General features: G+C 37.2%; 1 protein-coding gene across 2 annotated transcripts in view; it reads right to left on the bottom strand.

Moving 5' to 3' along the window:
- Window positions 1–5,309: 5,309 nt before the first annotated feature.
- The window catches only part of LOC115210265 (F-box only protein 38), a 41,414-nt gene continuing 21,380 nt past the window's right edge, over window positions 5,310–25,343 (bottom strand). For both annotated transcript variants that reach the window (XM_029778756.2, XM_036503132.1), the window contains exons 5-15: window positions 25,170–25,300; window positions 24,840–25,013; window positions 22,599–22,752; window positions 21,152–22,047; window positions 17,566–19,226; window positions 15,560–15,662; window positions 13,822–13,988; window positions 12,010–12,161; window positions 10,967–11,052; window positions 9,797–9,889; window positions 5,310–6,031 (exon numbers count right to left, since the gene is read on the bottom strand). In XM_029778756.2, coding sequence (XP_029634616.1) covers window positions 5,856–6,031; window positions 9,797–9,889; window positions 10,967–11,052; window positions 12,010–12,161; window positions 13,822–13,988; window positions 15,560–15,662; window positions 17,566–19,226; window positions 21,152–22,047; window positions 22,599–22,752; window positions 24,840–25,013; window positions 25,170–25,300 — 3,793 coding nt within the window. In that variant the 3' untranslated portion in view covers window positions 5,310–5,855. The remainder of the gene's footprint in view (window positions 6,032–9,796; window positions 9,890–10,966; window positions 11,053–12,009; window positions 12,162–13,821; window positions 13,989–15,559; window positions 15,663–17,565; window positions 19,227–21,151; window positions 22,048–22,598; window positions 22,753–24,839; window positions 25,014–25,169; window positions 25,301–25,343) is intronic.

The following is a 25,343-nucleotide window of genomic DNA, read 5'->3' as shown; positions in this document are numbered from 1 at the left end:
CATCTTTATCACTTACATAGTTTCATCTTCACAGTATGGCAGTTTAGCAATTATCTTCTGCCTTAGTCTTGTTCATAAAATTGCATACATGACTGTCCATCAGACAGCATTGTTGTTGTTTAATCTTAGATCAAGTAAACCCATTATTAAAGGCATTCCAGCTATGACCATTTTGTCTTTCTTCTATATGGCTGACATTGCAGAAAGGAGGAAGTAGGGCTGAAGAGTTGCAGAATAGTAATAAGGGTTTCAAATTTTGGCACAAGGTCAATAAGTTCAGGGATGGGAGAAGTCGATTACATCAGTCCCAGTGCTCAATTAGTACTTATTGACCCCAAAGGTAAAGTTGGTCCTGGTGGAATTTGAACTCAGAAAATAAGGATGGACGAAATGCTGTTAAGCATTTTACCAGGTGTGTTAACAATTCTGCCTTAGTAATAATACTTTCTACTAAAGGCACAAGGCCTGAAATTTGGAGGGAGAGGACTGGTTGATTACATCGACCCCAGTGTTTCACTGGTACTTAATTTATTGACCCCTGAAGAGAAGAAAGGTAAAGCTAACCTCAGTGGAATGTGAACTCAGAATGTGAAAACAGACAAAATGCCGCTAAGCATTGTGCCTGGCACACAATTCTGCCAGCTCAAGATCTTAGTAATAGTAATAATAATGGTTTCAAAGTTTGGCACAAGGCCACCAATTTCGGGGGAGGGGCTAAGTTGATTAGATCAACCCCAACGCTCAACTGATACTTATTTTATCAATCCTGAAAGGTAAAGTTGGCTCCAGCAGCATTTGAACTCAGAATCTAAAGACAAACAAAATGCTGTTAAGCATTTTGTATGGCATGTTAACGATTCTGCCAGCTTGCCTTATAATAATAATCCTTTCTACTTAAGGCGCAAGGCCTGAAATATGGGGGGAGGGTGGGCCAGTCAATTAGATCAACCCCAGTACACAACTGGTACTTAATATATTGACCCCGAAAGGATGAAAGGCAAAGTCAACCCCCATGGAATTGGAACTCAGAATGTAGACATGAAATGCTGCTAAATATTTTGCCCAGCATGCTAGTGATTCTGACAGATCACTGCCTTTATATAATAAAAATAATTCTTTATAATTTTGGCACAAGGGATAGGGGTAAGCGATTACATTAACCCTCAGTGCTCAACTGTAACTTATTTTAATGACCTTGAAAGTTTGAGAAGCAAAGTTGACCTTGGCAGCATGTGAACCCAGAACAAGCCACAAGAAATGCCACAAGGCATTTTGCTTGACATGCTAACGATTGTACCAGCAGCAATGGTTTGAAATTCTGAAACAAGGTCAGAGGTGTTTTAGGGACGGAGTTAAGCTGATTACATTGATCACAGCATTTGAACTCAGAATGAGGGATGAAATGCTGCTATGCATTTTGTCCAGTGTGCTAATGATTCTGCCAGCTCACCACCTTAATAATAACAACACAGTAGACAAGGAAGAATAGGAAAGAGAGGAGAGATGATGTGTAGTTGGGTAGGTTGTAAAGTGAGTGGCAGGCATGGTGAATGGAGATGGGAAGAGTTGTGCGGTAGTTCAAGAGGTGATCAATGTAAAACGAGGGTGGAGAGGACAGAATTAAGAATGAAGGGTGGTTATCAAATGAAATGGTTCTAGGTGGTGAGATAGTGGTATCAAGTAAGTTCAAGTGAAGTATGCAGTTTTGCTCTCATTTAATTACAACAGATGACTGCAGTTAGAGAGAGATGATGAGTGATCGGACATCTTGGAGAGGAAATTGAGCATGGGGTGTCACATACAAACACCCATGCAGTACTACGTAAAAGCATCTGTGCAGTATCACATAAAAGTCCTCAAGCAGAGCTATATAAAAGCATCCAGCAAACTCTGTGAAGTGGTTGGTATTATAGAAAGGGCATCCAGTCATAGAAACCATACCAAATCAGATGGGAGACTGGTGCAGCCCTTCAGCTTGTCAGCTCTGGTCACACCAGCCAACCCATGCCAGCATAGATGACGGACGTACGATGATGATGTTGATGATATATAGTGCTTTCAGAATCTCAATTTCACCAAGGGCAGGTCTTTTCAAGAAACACCTATTGTCAGTCACCCCAGTCCTTTGTCATCTCTTTGATGAGGTTCAGAGGTCAGCCTTCACCACTTTGTCCCATGTCTTCCTGCAAGCTCCCATCCACATTAAGTGATTAGCTCTTCTTTATACAGCTGTCCACAAGTCCATATCAACACAGTCTTTTCTCTTGCACACTACAAATGATTCCAGTTATGTCCAGTTTTTCTCTCAGTACACTTCTACTATGTTATTCATGCACATTTACATTTGGAGTTCAAATTCTGCTCAAAACAGATTTGCTCTTTCATCTTCTTTGAATTAGTAGTAAAAAGAAAGTACAAGATTAATTGATAAAAGGACATATGTTAGATCATTAGCTCAACAAATACTGCAACAAAATTGATCTAACTTTTGCAATTTAGCCACTTCATAACACTTTGAAAAGAATGTTAAAAAATAAAAAAATTTCGAGCTTAATAAATGAAAGAATTCTTTCTACATCTCATCTGTCATGACTGCTTTATTTCTTCACCAAGATATATTTTTTTATATTTTAGTGGATATATATAAATAAAATTTATAGATGTAATTTTTTTATCCATTTTTAAAGGTCTCTTTTTGTCACAAATTTGGGCACTCATACATTGGAAGAGGTCTATTTTTAATCTTTTTCTTTTTTCCATTTTTACTTGTTACAATTGAATGTTCTTCCTGTTGCTAATTTCTCAAGAGTGAAGTAAGAATAGTGTTGTCTATCTTTTCCACTAAGAAGAAGGAGACAAGTTATATAATTAGAGCTTGCCTTGGGACCCAAAAAAAATAATTCTAAAATTACGAGCTCACAACCCTTTCCCTAGCAACCCTCTTTATTGCCTGTCATTGTAAAATACCAACTTTCTTGAAAGCATCATCATTAACCTATTCAGGTTCAAATCAAAATATCAATGAAAATTTCATTAATGTTTTAGTAACAGGTCATTTCACTAGACAAACACCTGCTGTACACCAACTGACATTTTTATGACATGAATTTTGTATTTTTTGCACTTTGGAGACATTTTTGCCAAATCAGTCTTTTTCTTCTTTATCATTATAATGTTCTAGTCTTTTAAAATCATATTTGCTTCAGATTTGGTAATAGCAATTTTCAAATGCAACAAATATATATTAAGCATATTATGTGGTAGACTTTGAACAAATACTCTGAGAAAGTTAATGTTGGACAGCAGCAGTAAAAGCAATGACTTTCAGAAAGAAATGGAATGGAATCTCTTCCAAAAGGTTTAGGAGAAACCAAATTCAGTCAGTCATCCCCATGATGCAGAACCCACTGACTATTTACATTTGTTTATTCCAATTCAAATGTTCCATATAATAATGGCAGACACTGATCACTATACAAAACAAACAAGGGAAAAAATAAGAAACTAGACATCTTTGCTATAAATATAATAAGCATCTAGTATGCTATAATAAACATATATTGCCAGCTGTAGTTGGCCAACATCTCTGGTTGTGGGCAGAAATTGTCTGTCTTTTGGAAATATGACTGCTTTGAAGCTATGGATCAATTTGTGTTGACATACAAGGGGTCAGCATGGTACAGTAGAACCTAAACTCCTCAAATGATTCCTAAACCATAATTTTCATTGGCTGTTCCTGTTGGATCAGTAAAATTAAGCCAAGATACAATTGCAGTACCCAGAGGAATGTATGTGTATATATTACATACAAAACTATGTATATTTACACTTATAAAAGTCAAAACATAAACTCACACATGCAGTAACATCCATACTAGCACACGTGTGGTAAGAAGCTTGCTTCCCACCTACATGGTTCCAGGTTCAGTCCCACTGTGTGGCACCTTGAGCAAGTATCTTCTACTGTAGCCTAGGACTGACCAAAGCCAGACAAACTGAGAGAAGGCCATTGTGTGTATATGCGTGAATGTGTTTATATGTATGTATGTATATATATATATATGTATACACACACAATGTTTAATATATTGGTGTGTTTGTTCTCCTCCTCCATTGTTTTACAACTGATGTTGGAGTGTTTATGTCTGTAACTTAGTGGTTCAGCAAAAAGACCAATAGAATAAGTACTAGGCTTACAGAGAATAAGACCTGGGGTCAATTTCTTCGATTAAAACTCCTTAAGGTGGTGCTCCAGCATGGTTGCAGTCAAATGACTGAAACAAGTAAAAGAATAAGTGTGTGTGCATATATATATATATATATATATATATGTATTGGCACCTGTGTCGGTGGCACATAAAAACACCATCCGAGCGTGGCCGTCTGCCAGCCTCGTCTGGCACCTGTGTCGGTGGCACATAAAAAACACCATCCGAGCGTGGCCGTCTGCCAGCCTCGTCTGGCACCTGTGTCGGTGGCACATAAAAAACACCATCCGAGCGTGGCCGTCTGCCAGCCTCGTCTGGCACCTGTGTCGGTGGCACATAAAAAACACCATCCGAGCGTGGCCGTTTGTCAGCCTCGTCTGGCACCTGTGTCGGTGGCACATAAAATCACCCACTACACTCTCGGAGTGGTTGGCGTTAGGAAGGGCATCCAGCTGTAGAAACACTGCCAGATCTGACTGGACTGGTGCAGCTTTCGGGCTCCCCAGACCCCAGTTGAACCGTCCAACCCATGCTAGCATGGAAAGCGGACGTTAAATGATGATGATGATGATGATGATGATGTATCCGTGAAAGTGCATGGCTCAATGGTTAAAGTGTCAAGCTCACAATCATGAGGTAGCAGGTTCGATTCCAGGACTGCGTTGTGTGTTGTTTTCTTCAGCAAGACACTATTTCACATTACTTCAGTTCATTCAGCTGTAGAAATGAGTTGCGATATCACTGGTGCCAAGCTGTATCAATCCTTGCCTTTCCCTTGGATAACATCGGTGGCATGGAGAGGAGAGGCTGGTAGGCATGGACGACTGCTGGTGTTCAATAAACAACCTTGCTCAGATTTGTGCTTTGGAGGGTAACTTCTCAGGTGCAACCCCATGGTCATTAATGACCAAAGGGGTCTTTACCCATATATATATATATTTATTTATTTGCTGAGGCCTACTGGTCACCAAGACCAAGTGGGCACCCAAAGCTGAAAGGGAAGAGCAACATCTAACTGTTTGTTAACATAATTTTGGTTAATAACTCAATTAATATGGTACACAAAATTCTGTAACAAATATACATAAAAACTTTCAGTTGAGTTGTGTTCGAAATAGCATTTTAATATTTTAATAAATATAAAAGTTATAGTTCTTTTACGAAAGCCATCTAAACTCACGATTACTGTAGAATTTAATAGAAACACATAGTGGGGTATTTTAGTTAGAAATATAGAAATGAAAGGGTTAAGTTACTTTTTTTTTTTTTTTTGGTAAGAGTTTAGGTTTGGGAAGAGGAAAAAAAACAAAAATCTAAAACTGAAATCTATATTGTCAATAAGTAACAGGTAATTTTTCAATAGATAATTTCACTAAAATGTTAATTGTAGATAAAACATTTCAAGTGATACAAAATATACTGAGGAAGTGTCTTTACAGATCAACTATTTTGTCTTACATTTTTTTTTCTGATGTTATTTTTTTCATACATATACAATTATTTTAATAACATATATACACCAGTGTGTGTATGTGTTTGTGTAAGAAAGAGAGAGAGAGAGAGAGAGAGAGAGAGAGAGAGAGAGAGAGAGAGGAAGAGAAAAATATTTCTATATCCCTCGTACAAGCCCACACTGGCAAAATTAGTTCATACATAAAGGTCTGGAGTTGGAAGGCCAGAGATGTCACACATGTTAATATACACGAGAAATACACTGTCAGACCAATAATCGCCCTGGATGCCTTCTTTGATAAAATTTTCTCCCAACTGTCGTAAACGCTCTGATGCAAGTTCTCGACCAACAGGAGTATTTGGCAGCATGTCTGTGAATAGAAATAAACAAATAGGCATATATTACACACACATACACAAACAGATGCAAAAAACACAGAAGTGGAATAGTCATGGAAATATAGTCTTGAAATTTCAGCTTTACAAACAGCTGGTAGTTGTTTGTCCTGCAATACTTTCAAGTAATTGCAGACTAAGGCTTTAGGTTCACAGGAGGCTTTAAGCCTAGCACTACATATTATGAGACAATTTTTCAGGACTGCCATAGCTGCTAACTGTAGTGAGATGTTCTTCCTACTCTACAGTACTCAGAACAGCAGCACAAAAACTACATTTGGATAAGGATAAAGGTCCTTCTAAAGTCATACAGATGCATAGGGCTGGTTTCCCAATTTCTCTGATATATATATATTCTTCCTCTAGATGGGACGCTGGCCTGTTGCAGGATTACTCACTTTTGCCGGCTGAGTGGAATGAAGCAACGTGAAATGGAGTGTTTTACTCAGGAACATGTCACCCAGTCCAGGAATGGAAAGCACAATCTTATGATCATATGTCCAACATCCCTAACCACTAAGCCACATGGCTCCACAATACCACATTTGGCCAACACAAAGAAACAACACTAGTGTATAAATACAATGCCACACTTGAATAGGCCCACAATCACTACACAAGGACTATAAATTATAAAGAACACAAATCAGTATAATTTGCACCAACACAGGCTGTACATATACCATGTCCTCAGTTCATCTTCAACACAACAACAAAAAAGACCACCTGGACACCGAAGGGCACTATTTAATGTTGCAGCACTCTCCAAGCTTACAGTCCTTGCCACTACACACACACACAAGCGTATTAGTTTGACACTCAGGAGAGTGAGAAAGTCTTCTACATTTTGAGCCTATACTCTTCAACAGAATGGAATAAGAGAAAATAAACAGAGAGAGAAAACAAACTTGGTCAAGCATGGTAACAGGTAAGAAAAAAAAATGGTTTGACAGAAGAGGATGAAAGCAGGGGAGATAATAAAGTATTGGTGATCCCAAAACGAAGGTGTGTGTGTATGTGAGAATGTGTGTGTGGATGTATATGTAAGTGTGAGCATCTGTAACGCATGGGTGCATTGATGATGATGTGTGGGTGTTTGGATGATGGTGTGGGAGCTGGGAAGTGGTCAGTGTTAGTGTGTGTGGAGTGGCATGGGGTGGTGTTATGTGATGTGGTATGGGGGGGTTGGATGTGGAGTGTGTGGGGCGGTATCAATGACAAGAGTGCGTGGGTAGGAGTGGAGAGAGGAAGTAGGTGTCAGATGTAGAGAAAAGAGGTGAGTAGGAGCAAAGTGAGGTAAGAGGTGTCAGGTCAAGAGGAGAGGAGGGGAATTGAACCCAGGTAGCGCAACAGAGCAAAGAGAGAAGATTAATTCCTGTTCACAGTGAAGGCAGGAGTCAGGATGGTCCCTGTGCAAAGACAATCCAAACACAGACAGGAGTTGTAGTGAATGACTGGTAGAGTGGAAATGGCATGAGACTGGGGAGTCATTGCTGAGTCTGATGTCTCGGAGGTGCACTGCAAATCAGTCAACCAAGAGGTATCCTGTTTGACCGATGTACAAAGAAGGGCAGAAAGAGCAGGAGATGCAGTAAATGATGTTGCTAGAAGTTCAGGTAAAAGAATCGGTGATATGATAGGGATGATTGATGGGTATGTGTGAGGATAGTGGTGTTGGAGAGGTAGGGGCAAGTGTGGAAGCATGGGGGGGAGCAGGGGAACCAGCCAGGCTGAGAGGTTGGGTTGGAGAAGAAACTGTGGACCAGGAGGAGCGGGGTATGGGTAGGATAGGAGGATGAGAAGTTAAAGTAGGAGTGTGAGTCGGTGTGTTTGTAATGGATGGAGGTAGTGAGAACAGAGTAGTGTATGTTGGCAGAAATGTTATGGAAGTGTTGGAAATAGTGCAGGATGAAAGGATTGGACAAAAGAGAGGAAAGAATCTATTTGTTTATGGGAGAGTGAGGTCACACCAATACAGTCATCAGTATAACAATCGTATAGTTCAGAAGTGAGACCAGTGAATTGTGAGAATAGTTGGGCCTCAACATAGCCAACATACAGGTTCACATAGTTGGGCCCCACTCTTGTTCCCATGGCTGCTCCTAAGACCTGTTAGTAAAAATCCCCTGCGAATGAGAAGCAGTTGAGGGAGAGAACAAGTTCGGCCAGACAAAGAAGTGTGGAGGTGTCAGGTTAGGAGTTGGGTCAAAGGTCCAGAAAGTGTTTAAGTGCAAGAAGTCCTTTGATGTGTGGGATCACCATATATAGACTCAAAAGTGAAGAGAAGTTTAGAGGGGCCAGAAGGGAAGGAGAAGAGTTAAAGAGACAGACAGCACATACATAAACACATGCATACATACATACATACACACAAATCCAGAATCCTATTACATCAGTATTCTAGGAATACTATCTCTTCCACTCCAACCAAGCAGACAAACACATCCAGACATAAACAACAGCATCATTAATCTCAAACATTGTACTGCAATGCACAACACCAACAAATTCAGAGAAACAACTTCAGATATGTTTGCAGTGAGTTTATCTTGTCCAGCTCCATTATGGCTATGATCAGGATCTCAAGACACACAGAAATAGACTGGACAATGGAGAGAGTGTAACATGCCTAGAGAGGAACACTTTGCCAGATAAAATTAATTGTAGCAAGCACAAGATCCTTTATATAGTCACTTGATCTGCTAGAAATAGTAACCAAATTTTTTTCAATCACACTCTACTGTTTAAAAAAAAAAAGAAAGTTACACTGGATAATGTAGTCCTAGAGGCATTGTGTCTCAATAAAAGACAGGATAACTGTGGCTGGAACACTTTAGATCAATGAGCTGACCAGAAGCTAAATAAAAGCAACAACAATCAGTGCAGTTTGTGCAAACCTAATAGAGAATAGGTTTATTTGCAGCTATAGATTTGTGGATCATATCCAAGTTTGGTCAACAATTTTTACAATAATCTTCTATGTAATTAACACTGCACTAGGGCAATGCAAACAACTTGAGCAAACATAACTACAGCAATTAGAGCCACCACAAGAACAAACATGAACATTGTTTGGTAGCTCAACACCATGAACTTATAATCATATAGTCAGTTGCCCAGTACTTTAAACTTATAGCCATTGTGCTTAATGATAAATTCATTTCTAACTTCAGTTTGTTCAAGTATTTTGTGTTTGATAATGAGATATTTCACCACATTTCTATAACACAATCAAGTAGTTCAGTTTTTTTCTTCATTCAAAAAATTAAACAATAAATATGTCTAATGCTGTACAAAATTAAGAAGACTAAAACATACTTGTTATAAAAAAGCTGTGTAAAGTTAGATATATAGTTCATAATAATAATCCTTTTTACAATAGGCACAAGGCCTGAAATTTTCAGGGAGAAGGTAAGCCAATTACATCGACCCCAGTACTCAACTGGCACTTAATTTATCCACCTTGGAAAGATGAAAGGCAAAGTTGATCCCGGCAGAATTTGAACTCAGAATGTAAAGACGGATGAAATGCTGTTAAGCACTTTGCTTAATAGCAAAGTGTGCTAACGATTCTGCCAGCTTGCTGGATCTCAAGAATCCATCCAGTGGTTCTTGAGATATCTTATCCACAGACAAACAGACATGACTGAAAACAATACCTCTGCCTTTGCTAAGGCGGAGGTAATAAATGAACAAAACACATTAGATGAAGCATGATGAAATAGAAATTAGATATGTACCCTTTTCCTTTTGGTCAGAATAATTTTGCAAAAAGAACTTCAACCATGGAATGTCTGTTTTTACTTCTAATACACTTCCATCTTCATTGATTTCTGTAAAATATGTAAATTTAATGAGTAAATTAATAATTTCCTAAATTTAGATATCAAGTATTGTTATGATGTAGAAGCTATAAAACAGATGTTAAAGAGATAAATATATATTAGCATAAAAATGCTACTCTATTGATATCTTATAAGGCTAACACACATATAGAAATACCCCACAAAATCAACTTGCATCTTATAAACACAAAGTTATTGTTTGGGTGCTGCACAGCAATGCAAAATGAATTACAAACATTGGTTTTTACAAAACTGCTCTCCAGAGTTATTATTATTTTTAAAGGAACAATGCATACTAATTATTTAACCCCTTAGCATTTAAACTGGCCATGTCCAGCTCAAATTATCTCCTTGTTTTATGTTCAAACTTATCAAATCCATCTTCTCACACCTGCCTTACAATGTCATCCTAAAAATAAACAACCACATCATCAAAAGTTCAAAGCTAAAAGATAATGCATGATTAACTCAAAACAACATGAATAAATAAGCATTACATTTAACATGAAAATATGAATGCTAAAGTGTTAATATAATACCATTCAAAAAGAAAATTAAAGCAAAACACATAAACAAACAAGTGGTCAGTTATATATCATACTTTACATCCTATGATAATCCCACTGCATCTCATTAGTTTGAAGCCAGCAACAATTGAGATAAGATAAAAGTTTCAATGTTTAATTGATACAAACAGAATGATTTATTTTCGGCTGAATAGCAGTAAGCAAAATTTTTATAAAACAATTTAAATGGCAGTGAAATATTTAACATAAAACCTATATTTGTCGAAAAGATATGGTTCCTATAGCTGGATGCCCTTCCTAACGCCAACAGTGTGCAGAGTGCTTTTTATGTGCCACTAGCATGGGTGCATTTATGCAGCACCAGCACGGGGCATTTTTAAGTGGCACCGGCACCTGAAAGGACAAGCCTGTATGTGTGGAAGACAGCAATTTTACTTAGTTTGTCTTGGCAAATCACCACATGGAAAATGCTTTCTATTAGGAAGTGTTTTCTTTAATTTTTTATAACAGTGTAACAAACAGTAAAAAGTTTTCTTACCCTCAAAATTGTGAATAGATCTTGGACATTTTTCTTCCAATGGAACCACTACATTTTCATGAGTTTTTAAAATCTCTCTCAGGCAGCTAAGAAAAAACAGAAAATTATATAAAGCATGACATATTTCACTAATAATAATTCTTTTTTAACTATAGGTATAATCATATCAGATCATCATTTAATGTCCGTTGCCCATGCTGGCATCGGTTGGATGGTTTGACCAGAGCTGGCAAGGTGGGGAGCTACACCAGACTCTAGTCTGATTTGGCAGGGTTTCTATAGCTAGATGCCCTTCCAAACACCAACTACTTTAGGGAGTGTGTTGGGTGCTTTTATGTGGCACCACGAGTACTTTTACATAGCACTGCCATGTGTGCTTTAAATCAGTCTTTAGATTAGGTGAGTGGGGCTGTCGATTACATAGTGTTCAAATAGCATGTGTTTTAATGACCCTAAGAAGATGAAAAGCAAAGTCGACCTAGGCAGAATTTGAACTCGGAACATAAAGCCAGATGAAATGCTGTTAAGCATTTTGTCCAGTGTGCTCATGATTCTGACAGGACTGACATTTAGGACTACCAGTCTGTTTCGATCATTACCCTTGAAAAATGCTAGCATGGAAAACGGACGTTAAACGAGGATGATGATGATGATGATGATGATGATAGAGAATATACTGTAACAAAATCTGAGGTAAAATTCCTAAGGTGACTGAACTGACTATTTATTGTCATTCATTCCAGCAGCTTATGTAGTCAAACACTATACTCTACACTAGTTTAAACTACCCCAGAAAATAGTGAAATGGAAATCTTGATGTCAAGACACCACTGTATATCCATAAGCAGCATGTTCATCTTGTACACTCAAAATCATGGAAGTGACACAATTTATAGTTAAAGGAAATTAAAGAAGGTTTTTCATTGCTTTTACTAGTCAAATGATAAACGAATGGGAATATGTATGTATCTTGATATCAAAGTCAAATGAAATTTGTGCAAAAGGGAACAAAAAAACAAACAAGTAAACAGCTGTTCAATTACCTGTTAATATTAGGAAGTAAATCTACCAAAATCTCTGCACGTTTTCTATTCAGCACCATCATAGAAGGCTGCTTGCAATGGTCTTTAACCAGACAGTGGTAGCCACTAGAATGATCTTCTTGACCAAACAACGATGTCATGGGAATCTGTAGCTGATAATGCAAAAAAAACTGCTTTATAGTCTTTAAAGATAAAAAGTGTTTGGAAAGGCAAGCACCATTTTCCCATACAATACAGTGTACATATATAAATCAACAGCTAAAGTATTTTATATGCATGAAGTAAGACAGTAGGAATGCCAAGGAAAACACTATCTTTTCATGTAATATAGTGTGCATATTATATAAATTAACAACTAAAATGTTTTTATATGACATAGCACTAATTTGAAGTAGAATCCCAGCATCCACTGAATATAGGCCACTACAGGACTTAACCCTTTCGTTATCATATTTATTTTGAGATGCTCTGTTTCTTTCTATTTTTTAAAAATATAACAAGGAATTTAGTAAAATAACTTAGTTATCATTAAGCTAGTGTTAAGAGCATAAACAGTGACTAAGGTTTGGTGGAAACCAAAATTCCATCTCTTGCAGAGAGACAGCACTACTGATGACAATTACATTACATAACATCAAACAATCTGCTTAGTCAAAACAAATACTATGAATGTTACTGGTATAAACTAATACCTCAATCTCTTTAACTCCAACATATAAAATTAATGATTTCTAATTTTAGCACAAGACCACAAGTGTTAGTAGATGTGTGGATTTGATTAAATTAACCCAATATATTACAATCATTCAATTTTATCAACCCCAAAGGATGTATGGCAAAGTTGACTATGGCAAGTTTTGAACTTGGAATGTAACTAAATATTACTCCATTTGCCTGATCTGGTTAGGTATTGAGCAACCATTCATTAAGAACAGGGTCATAAATCCAGGCTTTCATACTGTTAGTGAATCATCATTTAACATCCACTTTTCCTTGCTACATAAACCAACTGGACTTAATGACAGAGTTAGTACACAAAAAAGAAAATTAACTTCAAAAGTTTTCATAAGCAAAAAACCAATTTACATAATTTCCTATATTTGATTAGCACCAAATGAAAGAAAAACACCATTAAGATTACACCCATATTGCCCTTTTTTTATTATAAAAACTTATACAGTTTTGACTCATATATAACCCTTTAGCATTCAGATTTTTATGGCAAATGTAATAGCTATTCACTCATAGGGTTTTAAATTTATTATGCACAATCTTGTAACTTAAAGATTTTGATGATGTGATTGTTTATTTTTAGAATGACATAGCAGGATAGGTGTGAGAATCCAGATCCAGCTGGTTTGAGCATAAAACAAGAAGAATATTTGGGCCTGATATTGGCTGGCTTAAATGCTAAAGGGTTAAACTGGCAAAAGACCAAAAAGTGGACACAACACACCTTTACTACCATACTGCATGCAATACAGCTACTGCACATTATGAAATATAGTACAGAATCACACAAGATAGTGACAAATATCACTCATCTATCTTTGAGGGATCTGTGGGTGTTACTTGAGCATTTGACAGGAATTGATAGGGCCAAAGGCTGCCTTGTGCTCCAGTGCCTTCTTTGGTGTAGTTCCTATAGCTGGATGCCCTCCATAATACTAACCACTTTACAGTGTGTACTGGATACTTAATTCATACCACCAATATTAGTGAGGCAGTCATGTAATAGTTTGTAAGACTACTATAATATAAATAAAACAAAAATGATAAAATACCTGCTGATAACCAATATATTAATCTTACCTGATGCATTGGTCTGAGAAACAAAACTCGTGATATATCAGAAGGCAATGGAGAAAGCTCTTTGATAACCTGGTCTTCCAACAGTTTTTTGCACTGTGCAAAAGATATCCTGGACAACTTGGGACACTTCCCAATGGAGATCTTCTTCAACACACGACATGCACTACCTAAAAGATAAACAGAAAAATTATATTAATAAGTATGGAATCTGGTGCAGCTCTCTAGCTTACCAGTTTCAGTGAAGCTGTCTAATCCATGCTAGCATGGAAAGCAGATGCTAAATGATGATGACAAATAAGTAGAAAAGATATCTATACACAAATATATATTAAAAAGGCAGCGAGCTGGCAGAAACATTAGCATGCCGGGCGAAATACTTAGTCTGTCTTAATGTTCTGAGTTCAAATTCTGCCATGGTCAACTTTGCCTTTCATCCCTTCAGGGTCAATAAATTAAGTACCAGTTGTGTACTGGGGATGATCTAATGAACTGGCCTCCCAGCTTGTCAGTTCTCAGTCAAACTATCCAACCCATACCAGCATGGAAAGTGGATGTTAAACAATGACGACAACAACAACGATGATGATAATATTGATATATATAAATCATCATCATCATCATCATTGTTTAACGTCCACTTTCCATGCTAGCTTTCCTTCCTAATGCCAACTATATATATATATATATATATATATATATTTACCTAGCCACACAGGATATTTGTATTTGTCACATTAAGTCATTGTAGAGAAATAAACTGTAATTATAAACTATCAGCAACATCATTTTCAACAGTTTCTTTTCCTTGTTGGCATAGGTTGGCAGGGTTTATTGTTTAGCATTTTACTTGTCTTTTTGGTTCTGCATCATCTCATCTGTGAGGCTTCATCACTATATCCCATGTTTTCCTTTGCTGAAAGTAATCCCACTGTTAACAGGTATTATTAATTTGAATCGCGTTTGTAGCAGGGTAGCTACTTTTCCTTTACAAAATAACCACTGAGTATGATTTTGTAAGTGTGCAACAACAGATGGCCATTAAAGACAACACTGTTTGTGTGATGGAAAGACCACTGTGTTGGTAAACACAGTTAGTGTAAATAGATAACATCTACTGGGTAAAATCTTCCATATGTTCAGGGAATTTCTAAAACAGCATTTAAGTTTGCTATATTATAATGCTGAGGAAGGTGTCGAGTTGGTGGTAGAATCATTAGCATGTCGGACAAAACAGCAACATTTTGTCCATCTTTACATCCTAAGATCAAATTCCACTGAGGTCGACTTTGCCTTTCAACTTTTCAGGGTCGATAAAATAAGCACCAATTGAGCATTGGAGTTGATCTAATTGACTTAATTGCTGGCCTTGTGCCAAAATTTGAAACACCAATATGCTGAGGACACAATTTTAAAACATTAACTCTTTAGTATTCAGATTACTGTCACATGTAATGCCTATATATTCACATTTCATATAACTGATCATGTATTATCTCATAGCTTTGAGATTTCAATGATGTAATTGTATATTTTTAAATTGACATTGTAGGGTAGGTGTGAGATGCTGAATCTGGCCAGTTTGACCATAAAACAAGTAGAATATTAGGGATGGATATGGCCAGTTTAAATGCTAAAGAGTTAAGACAATAACAAGGTGAGAACACCATTCAAACACCATTCTTTTATATACACCAGTATTAATGTATACAAGATAAGTGTAATTTAGCTCTAAACTTACATGAGACGGTAGCCAGATTTGGACAGTCAAGAAGGCAGAGATTTGTTATTCCAACCATATGCAATGTCAGGGTTGTCAGAGTCTTGGACTGAACTCCAAGTACCTATGGAAAAATATCAGAAAATAAAAGCAATTATATCATGTATTTTAGAGCAGTATTTTATATTTTACAAGCTATGAAAAAGAGACTAATTATAATGGCAAAGATATATTATATGATTTTCTTTCTCAGACACAAGTCCTTTTTTGTGTGAAATGTGAAGGATATGGTTAATAAACTCTTTCCCCAATAAATTATTTTTATTCTTTTTTTTTTATTTTACTTGTTTCAGTCATTTACCATATTTTATCAATAACCTATTACTACCCTTTCACAAACAAACTGCAAACTCTGCCAGTGAGAACTGAAATTAGAACTCTCCCAGTTTTCACCTTGCAGGGTATGTATCAACAATATAGACAATGCTTTGTTGAAATGGTCAGAATGATTGGTACTATCGAAGGTAAAGGTAAAACACTAATATAGTGGTAGACTCTCAGTTTGTAAGTGGTAAGTTCTTATCAAATGTATCAATATTGTTTTACTTGTTTGGTTGTAGTGATCATAACTTCTGGATGAAAGTCTGTCTCTGACAGGGTACTGAATTATCTTAGGAAGAGATTTCTTTTGCATTTACTTAAGGTTAAAGTTGAGCAGTAGACTAATGTTTCCTTATGCTAAGTAAATAACTAGGTCCAAAAAAAACTGAATATTCTACTGAGAAGTTGGTAAATCATATCCTGTTTTTAGCACTGGTTTGTATCCAACACAGTTGAAGTTTAAAAGTTCCAGTCTTCCCAACTTTAAATAGGTACTACACAATAAGAATATCTTGTAGCTATCAGTTGTATCAATACAACAAAACTGACAAGTGCTTCGTTAACTAATAACACTGAATTCAGTATATCCTTAGAAAAAGCAGGGCTACACCATGTTGCCTTGTTTTAAATATCTCTCTATATATAAATGGCAAAATGTCTGCATGTGTGTCCTTTATACAAATCCACAATTTTTCAGTTAGAGAGCTCGCACTTTCTTTGGTCATTCAAAGTCGTGCACATCTTTACATTTCCCCAGTCACCCCCACAAAGCCATTAAAAAAATCAATAGAAGTGATTTATTTGTGAATTTTCTATCCAAAACCCAATCAAAATTACGCCAATTGAATACCAGCTAGCTGTATGTGATTGGTCGGAGATTTGGACAGTACTCGCGTATATGTGTGCACGCACGCAGCTGTATATGCATGCACTAGCACTATGACCCGGCATTGCAGGGTCATAGTGCTAGTATTATATAAAGACCTAGACTTAAGTAATGCATCCTTCGACAGATCAAATGGCTTATGAAATTCCCCATGTTTTCTTCTCTACCATGTTACTAGGCACAAATGGGTCATGTCTAATGATCATGTCAATGTGAGGTGGTCATTCCTCCAATCAGAACTAGCAACCAAATCACATTTTAAATGGTGGTCCGTTTGTGGCCGTTTGCCAGCTCTGTCTGGCCCTGTGTCAGTGGCACGTAAAAGCACCATCCGTTCGCGTCCGTTGCCAGCATCGCCTGGCCCCGTGCCGGTGACACGTAAAAGCACCATCTGTTCGTGGCCGTTCGCCAGCTCTGTCTGGCACCTGTGCAGGTGGCACGTAAAAAACACCCACTACACTCGCGGAGTGGTTGGCGTTAGGAAGGGCATCCAGCCGTAGAAACACTGCCAGATCTGACTGGGCCTGACGAAGCCTTCCAGCTTCACAGACCCCAGTTGACCCGTCCAACCCATGCTAGCATGGAAAGCGGACGCTAAATGATGATGATGATGATGGAGACATCAAATGAAGTGGGCTGGGATGTACTATGTCAGAATAAAAGATGGAAGGGTCGTGACTAGAATATCTAGTCATATACCTGCTCAACCAGGAAACACACGGAGCTAAACAACAACCATTTGTATTTAGTGATGGCTCACCTGAATATGATCTTCTTCCTGTACAGGATCACTGGTGCTGGTAGCTTGGTCACAGGTGTTCATTTTACGTTTGACTGACTTACGCGTATAGCTGTACTTCGGACCTGATCTAGCAGTCCATCCCGACTGCACTGAATTTGAAGTGGATGACGATGACGACGATGATGATGCAGCACGAACAGAACTACTGCTTCTGCTGCTACTACCGGTATTTTGAGAATTGTTGCTATTAGTTGCTGCTGCTGATGATGATGATGATCTCTCACTTCCACTGGCATTCTCAGCTGAATGTGAGGCTGACTTAGTGGCATCCTCATTTTCTTTTGCTTTCTTTGTAGTCTCTCGAATTTCTTCACTGACAGCTTGGCAAGACTGGTTCATTTTGACAGGACCACTGCCAGAAAATGATGACGACGATGATGATGACGATGATGGTGATGATGATGAGGAAGAAGTAGAGGAGGAAGAGGAAGGTAATGAAGATGAAAGCAATGGTAAGGGTGAACTATCACAGCCTTTTTTGGACTTAGTTGTTGTCTTGGCACTGCTCTTCAGGACTGTTCTGAAACCACTCCGAAGGCACTTCCCTTTCGGTGACATTGTTGACACGGTCGGAATTCTATTTCCCTCACATTTTACTTCCAAGTGTGCTTCAGCAGAGTGAGAGATGCAAGAACTTGAAGGCAGGTTGTTTTCATTGAATGTACAGCACTTACTACTGTCGCTATGGTTTCCGCTGACTAAGGCATCGGTATCAGCAGAAGATTGCATATTATCCCCTATTGCTGGCGGGACATCAGCTGATTTATCACAGGTTGGTGGCGCCACATCGAACACCGTGTCTGAAGATGTCGATGATGATGTAGAAGGCTGAGGTTCAGAGACAGGAGAACAACTTTCAGAGGATTTTGCATTTGCAGAATGTTTGTCCTTTTTGTAAAGGAACTTGTGAAGATATTTCTTACCGGATGAGGATTCGTTACACCTGTGCATGTGGCTGGTGGTAGTGCTTGAGCTGCACTCCCCTCCAGAAATTGCAGAGGAGGCTGACAATTTTTCTGAAAAGGCTTTGTTAGATGAACGCGACTTGGCACATTCTCCTTCCGTTTCTCCTCCTGCTGATGAAGGACAGCAATCGTCCAGCTCCCTCATCCTTTTCCTCTGAGCCATATTCATTAAGTTTTTCTTGTGTTTCTCTTGTAACCACTGATTGGCACTGTTGTGACTCCTAACATCACTTACATTATTACAACAATTTCGAACATTACTACGACTAGTACTACAACAATCATCACTAATACTATTGTTTTCATTACTACTACTACTACTACTACTACTACTACAATGACCACCTATTCCATCTTTCCCCTTGCTACTACTACTACTATTACTACTGCTGCTGCTGCTGCCACTACTGTGGGTGCATTGTTTTGAGGCTGAGGATCCACTTGCAACAGATGGAATGCTAGCGTTGTTTACAAAATCAGACTTGCAAATATTCAAGCCACTTGTTGAGGGCTGAGCAGATGATGTATCTGTGGAGATAACACGAACTGAAGGATTGTAGCAGGTGTATGCTCCTTTGGAGTGCAGGTCAGATTTCGTGGTATGCTTACTAGTCTTCTCTGCAGAACACTTTGTCACTTTGGTGTTTTTATGACCTGAAATGAGGTTCAAAAATTCTAATTAAATAATCGTTTGACTAGTGGAATTTACCAACAAAACTGTTTCAATAATATCCTTTTTTTTTTTTATGAAGAAAATAAATACATCAGTGTTATATATACAGAGAAATGTGATGTCAGAGACAGGGGCAGGGATTTGCAAGAGAGAAAGTAGTGTCATGTCAGAGATAGAGGCAACAGTTTGTGAGAAAGAGAGGCAGTATTATACTAGAGAAAGAGGCAGTGTTATGCAAGAGAGAGAGAGAGAGAGAGAGAGAAAAAGTTTTATGGTAGAGACAAAAGTATCTTATGTGAGAGACATCGGTATCTTATGCATGCATGAAAGAGAGAGAGGTAGTGTTATGCTAGAGAATGAGGATGAATTACACCAAAGAAAGAGGCAACAGTATTTACCTAGCCTCTATTCTTTTAGGAGTACCTGTTTTTTAAATAATCATTTTTTTTTTCATTTTAAATATGTCAATATACAAAATATTCTCAGATAAAATTTATATTGCATAATAAAATACATACAAAACATATTTTAAAGCAGTTAATAAAATTTAGTATTTAGACAACATTGCAAATACCAAAATGCAAGAAGCAGTGAAGTACCAAATTAGAAGTTTTGTTGTATTTAGAGCTCTGTCTGTTTAGTCTGAGTTCATATCTCATTGCCTTTCACCCAAACAAATTGATAAAATACACACAAGTGCAAGAAATAAATAAAATTCTCTTCACACTTTGTGGTCTTGAACTGTTGTTGAAAACCACTATTCAGACAACATAGAAAAAAACAGTTTTGTATGGGTAGAGATCATGGATTCAATAAAAGCTTTAACCTGTTTTTGCTCTAATGCTTTCATAAAAAGTTTTAAGAGGATTTGGTTTTTCTTCAGTATAAATTTACACACTATTATGTCTTCCTACTGCTAACCACTCAACCATCGAATAAACTGTATATGAGATGATTTGAGATAAGCAGGATAATGTAAGTTTTCTGTTCATTAATACAATGAAATGACTTTAGTAAAGATTGAATGCATGACCACAAAGTGAATAGTACAGCATATTTACCACAATTAAGCTACACTAAAACAATTGTGTGATGAGAAATGTTAAAGAATAAAGGAAAAGAACAGGTAATCTAAAATCATAATGATCTATTATGTTAGTGCTCAGCTCTAGTATCTATAACATTAAACAAATGAAAGATTTTTTTTCTCCAGATAGGAGGTTGATCTGTCTTAGAGTTGTTGTTGCTTATGGTGAATTTTATCATTCACAGCAGACTCAGCAGCAAATAGCCCAAAGCTATAATGCAAGTTACTTGCTCAAGGTGCCAAACAATGAATGGAATCTAAAAGCACATGGTTTTGAATCAAGCTTCTTAATGGTACAGTCATGTCTGCATCTAATATCATCATCATTTAGCATCCATTTCCTATGGTGGCATAGGTTAGATCATTTGACTAGAACTGGTAAGCAAGAGAGCTCTCCAGCTTACCAGTTATAGAAACCATGGTTTGGTTTCTATGGTTGGACGTCCTTCATTAAGCCAACTTCTCCACAGTGTACTGGATGCCTTTAATGTGTCAGCAGTACAGGTACTGTTTACATGTCATAAGTGCCATTTACATGCCACCAGCACTAGCCATGAATACGATTTCACTTAGCTCAAAATGTCTTCTCAAGCATAGCAAACCACCAAAAGTCTTAGTCACCACCTATCGTCTCTGTGAGACTATCATATCTGTGAGACTCAATAAATAAATAAAGTTAGTAATGTTCTAAATTCTTGAATTAAAAAAATTCTAGAAATGCAAAAGCAGGAGATATTCAAGTAAGAAATATGGTTTCAGAAAGGGCTTTCTTAAACAAAAAGAAGAAAAAAAACCAAAAAACAAAAACTAAATGCTTACCAAAATGATGGTTGACCCGTTTGTTTGCAATGACAGAAGTACAACAACAAGTATGATTAAGTCCTGAGGGACCAGCCTTAACAGCTGAGTACAAGTTGTTCTGCTCTGTCAGATAACTGTGATTATTACCTATAGCCAGTTGGTTAGGCACATGTCTGTTTGAACTGCTGTCCCCAGGTTCAATTCTCTGCCCATCTTCAGAAGATGACTCACCGTCTTGACTTTTCTTATCATTGATTTCACATGATTTCTGACTGCTGCTAGAATTTTCTTTACTACGTAGAAGACTATTTTTCTTCCCACTCTGTCTTGGAACTGAACCAGAACTGCTACCCGCAACATTGGTGGCGCAATCCTGCTGAGATGGGGCTACACAGTTGTGACTGGTTGAAGGTGTAGAACACTGAGAAGTGGAGATGGGATGTGACGAACAATGTACAGGTGATTGATGGGGGGAAGAATCTCGAGAGAGCGGGAGTGGTGACTGTGAAGTTGAGTGTTCAGGCAATAGCGGTGGTGACAATGGTTGTGCTGATGTTGCCAATGGTGCAAGTTGGTCAGGAGGTGGTGGTAGGGGTGGTGGAGGTTGTTCCGGTGAAGGTGGCAACGGTGGGGGTGAAGGTGGCAATGGAGGAGGTGACATTGGAGGAGGAGGGGGAGGGTATGCTGCTGCTGCTTCAGCCTCTGCATTGTTGTGTTGAGGTTCTGCTTCCGCAGGTGCTGCTGCGGCCGCTGCTGCTGCTGGAGGCACAGGAGCAGCTTGAGCTGGAGGTTGGTCCCCTTGATTATTTGCAGCCCCAGCACCTGCAGCATTTGGTTGGTTATGGGCATCGGCTCCATTATTCTGTACAAGAGCAGATGAAACTCCAAGCCCAGTCCCAGCACTAAGGCCAACTCTGTTAAAAGACACAAACAAAAAAACACCTTAACCTTTTAGCATTTAAACTGCCCATATCAGACTGAAATACCCTACTTGTTTTATGTTCAGACTAGCCAGATCTGACCTCTCACATCTAAAAATAAGCAACCACATCATAGAAATCTCAAAGCTACAAGTTAATATGCATGATTAGTTCAAAACGAAGTGAATGAATAAGTATTACATTTGGCAGAGTAATTTGAATACTAAAGGGTTAAGTGACATAACTAAATGTTACTTTAGTAGTTATTTAATTTATGCACATTTATTGCTAATATGATGACACTCTTCCTTCAGATTTGAATGAGATCCTGTCAATGTTATAATTATACATTGACACTAAAAAAAAAATTAATTCTAGACCTGTTCAAATTTATACACGAAGCATTTTTTGGCCAACTAAATTATGTTTTATTTTATAACAATCCTTTAAACCATTCTGCTGTAGTGAAGAGCAAAAAGTGAAACATACTTCAGGGAAATTCAGTGAGATAAAAATGAGTACAAAAAAAAAAAAAACCCACTCACCTTGCACAGCCTTTCGGTGGTTCTCTCAGCATAAATTCTAAATGTAGGGACAACAAAGATGGAAGCATTGGTATAAATGCATTTAAATCTTCAAGCCGTATTGCATGGCATCTTCTGAGATGTAAATTCTTCAAGTTTGACCAGCAATTGGTATCTGATAAAAGTAAAAGGAGGGGAAAAAAAATTGCATTTTTACACAAATTCAAAAGACATCAACTAATATATGCAAAAGTACATCTAATTAAAAGCTATCTATAACAAAGTTTATGGGAAGCACTTGAGTTTTTATAATCAATAATCATCTTCATATGTTATGCCAACTGGCATGGATGATCATGGACTTCCACGCCCTCCTGTCCCACACTCAATTTAGTATATTATTGGGTTGGTCCTCTTTGAAACCAGATGGTAAAACCATTAATTATCAAGTCATAAAGTATTTCTTTCTCTGTCTTCTCTGATTTCTTCTTCCTTCCAGTTTCTTGGTTGTCACCGAGTCCTCAAGGTTTTTTCGTTCTTTTCATATGGTGTCCAGTGAACTGAGCTTGTTGTTTCTTTATGTTGTCATGAAGCTTTCAGTTGGTCTTTGCTCATTAGCATAGAACACTTTTAGGTTTTTACTTAAGAGACACATCTATGCAGTACTGACAAGCTTTTGTACTTAGTTTGATAATTCAGGTTATACAACCATATGTTAGGATGGGTTTTATATATACTAAGATGCATAAATATTCAGACTTTGTATAATACAGGTAACCAATGACAGAAAAATCAGCTGAACATTGCTTTGCACTATTAATAAGTATACATATGAATATGTTGAGCAACTATGAATATTACAATTCAGTTCATATGCTTCAATTGTTGTTTTTGATATTTGTTATTCAACTGTAGTAAGATTTGAAACCGAGTCGACAAACTGCCAAGTTAAAATCACGGCTTAGTAACAGCCTTTCATGTGATCAGCTCTGAGTTATAAACCAGCCAGCACCCAGACATCATGTGAAGCATCTTTCTAGAGGTCTATAAAATGTTCCTTAACAAGGCCTATAAACAGCACATCTGGGCGATAATGCACCTCCACTCTTATCAGGTATATCCACGCAGAGACCTGCCAATTCACTTTCACACATCTCACCTCTTCAGTTTGTGGTCAGTCACAGCTAAGCTAATCACACTGCTTTAGCTGCTTTTAACAGTCCTTATCATGGCTCTTACTCAACCTAGACATGCTGCAATGGTTCAATGACATGAAACCAGCATGGTATATTTTCTCCTGTCTTGGCAGCTTAACTACAAAGCCTTATTCATCAACTGTTTGTAAGAGCTAAATAATATTCTTTCCAGTGTGTAAACTTTGTTGTTGCAATTTCTAACTCATGATCAACATGAAAATTATTTGTGCAGTGAAATAAAGTTCTGCTAATCATTCACAGATGTATATTCATTATACACAGCCTGAATCCAACACAACTACATCATCTCACATCTTACATCATTTGTCTATCTTGGCAACCATCTATTACGCCACATGACACAACTTTGAATCTTTTCCACTTCCTTTCATAATATTTGCATAACATGACAATAAAACCAAATTTCACTAAAGATCTTAGATTACATATTAAAAAAATTGAAAATGAAATTGTGTTGATTTTCATAGTCTTTTAAAGGACATTGGTCATTTAAATGAAATGAACCTGGAAATCTGAAAAGCAGCCAACTACTTTAGAACACAAAAGTTTGACATGGACCCAAGTTTGTACAGTATCATGTTAAGGTGAGCTTTATGATAACTCAGAACACTAATTTCAAATATGCTTATCTCACATTATACCTGAATGCAAATGTCAGATTTACTGTGCTTTAAAATATCTTTGAAACTGAATGTGAAAAATTGTGACACTAGAATAATATGAAATCTTTTTTGTTAAATTATGAGAAATAAAAATCATTGAATAAAAAAAGAAATTCAATTTTAATTCTACATTATTGTTGAACTGAAAAACAAAATGATTCACTAAATTAAATTCTAAGATAATTTTAGTTGGTTTCAAAACAATTACAATTTTTGTGAAGATAGATAAGATGATTTAGTAAGGTTAAAAGCCTTTTCTACTCAACTTCACTCAGTAGCCATAGGGTTCAATAAATTCAAAATATATTCTAATTAATAACCTAACACTTTTAAACTTATAGCCACTGTACCTCTTAACTAAATTAAAAAAAATATATTATCACCTGGATGAAACCAAGAAGTTGGGTAATGAAGGTGAGGACAATTATAGATTTCCATATGGCTAACAGATGGAAAACAACGTCCCACTGCCTTCATCCCAATATCTGTGATCATAGCTGGATTCTCTTGTACTTCAACCAGACCTTCTGTCAGAAGTTCTTCAGCAGTCCATTTACCTAAAAAATAAAAAGTAAATATAGTTTACATCTAAAATTAAAATTACAAAGAAATAGAAATGAAGGCATTCTAAAGAGTATACATATGTCATATTTTTTCTGTTATTTCTATTTCTAGCCTCATAGAATGGTTGAATAATAGTATTGTCGGCTTACCTGGTTCAGGGAAAGAGTCTACAAAACCTAAAGTTAAAGACTTGAAATTTGGGAATGTAACTTCAGCCATAGTGAGAGCAGAGAAGAGGTTGTCCTTTGTTAGAGATGGCTGCACACATAGATCGGTTAGTCTAGAAAGAAGGAGAAAAAGTTATTAAAACATTGAAGAAAATA

The sequence above is a fragment of the Octopus sinensis genome, linkage group LG1, assembly GCF_006345805.1.
Source record: "Octopus sinensis linkage group LG1, ASM634580v1, whole genome shotgun sequence".
Taxonomy (NCBI): domain Eukaryota; kingdom Metazoa; phylum Mollusca; class Cephalopoda; order Octopoda; family Octopodidae; genus Octopus; species Octopus sinensis.
The sequence above is the reverse complement of the archived record's forward strand: the minus strand, read 5'-3'. Positions and strand labels throughout refer to the sequence as shown.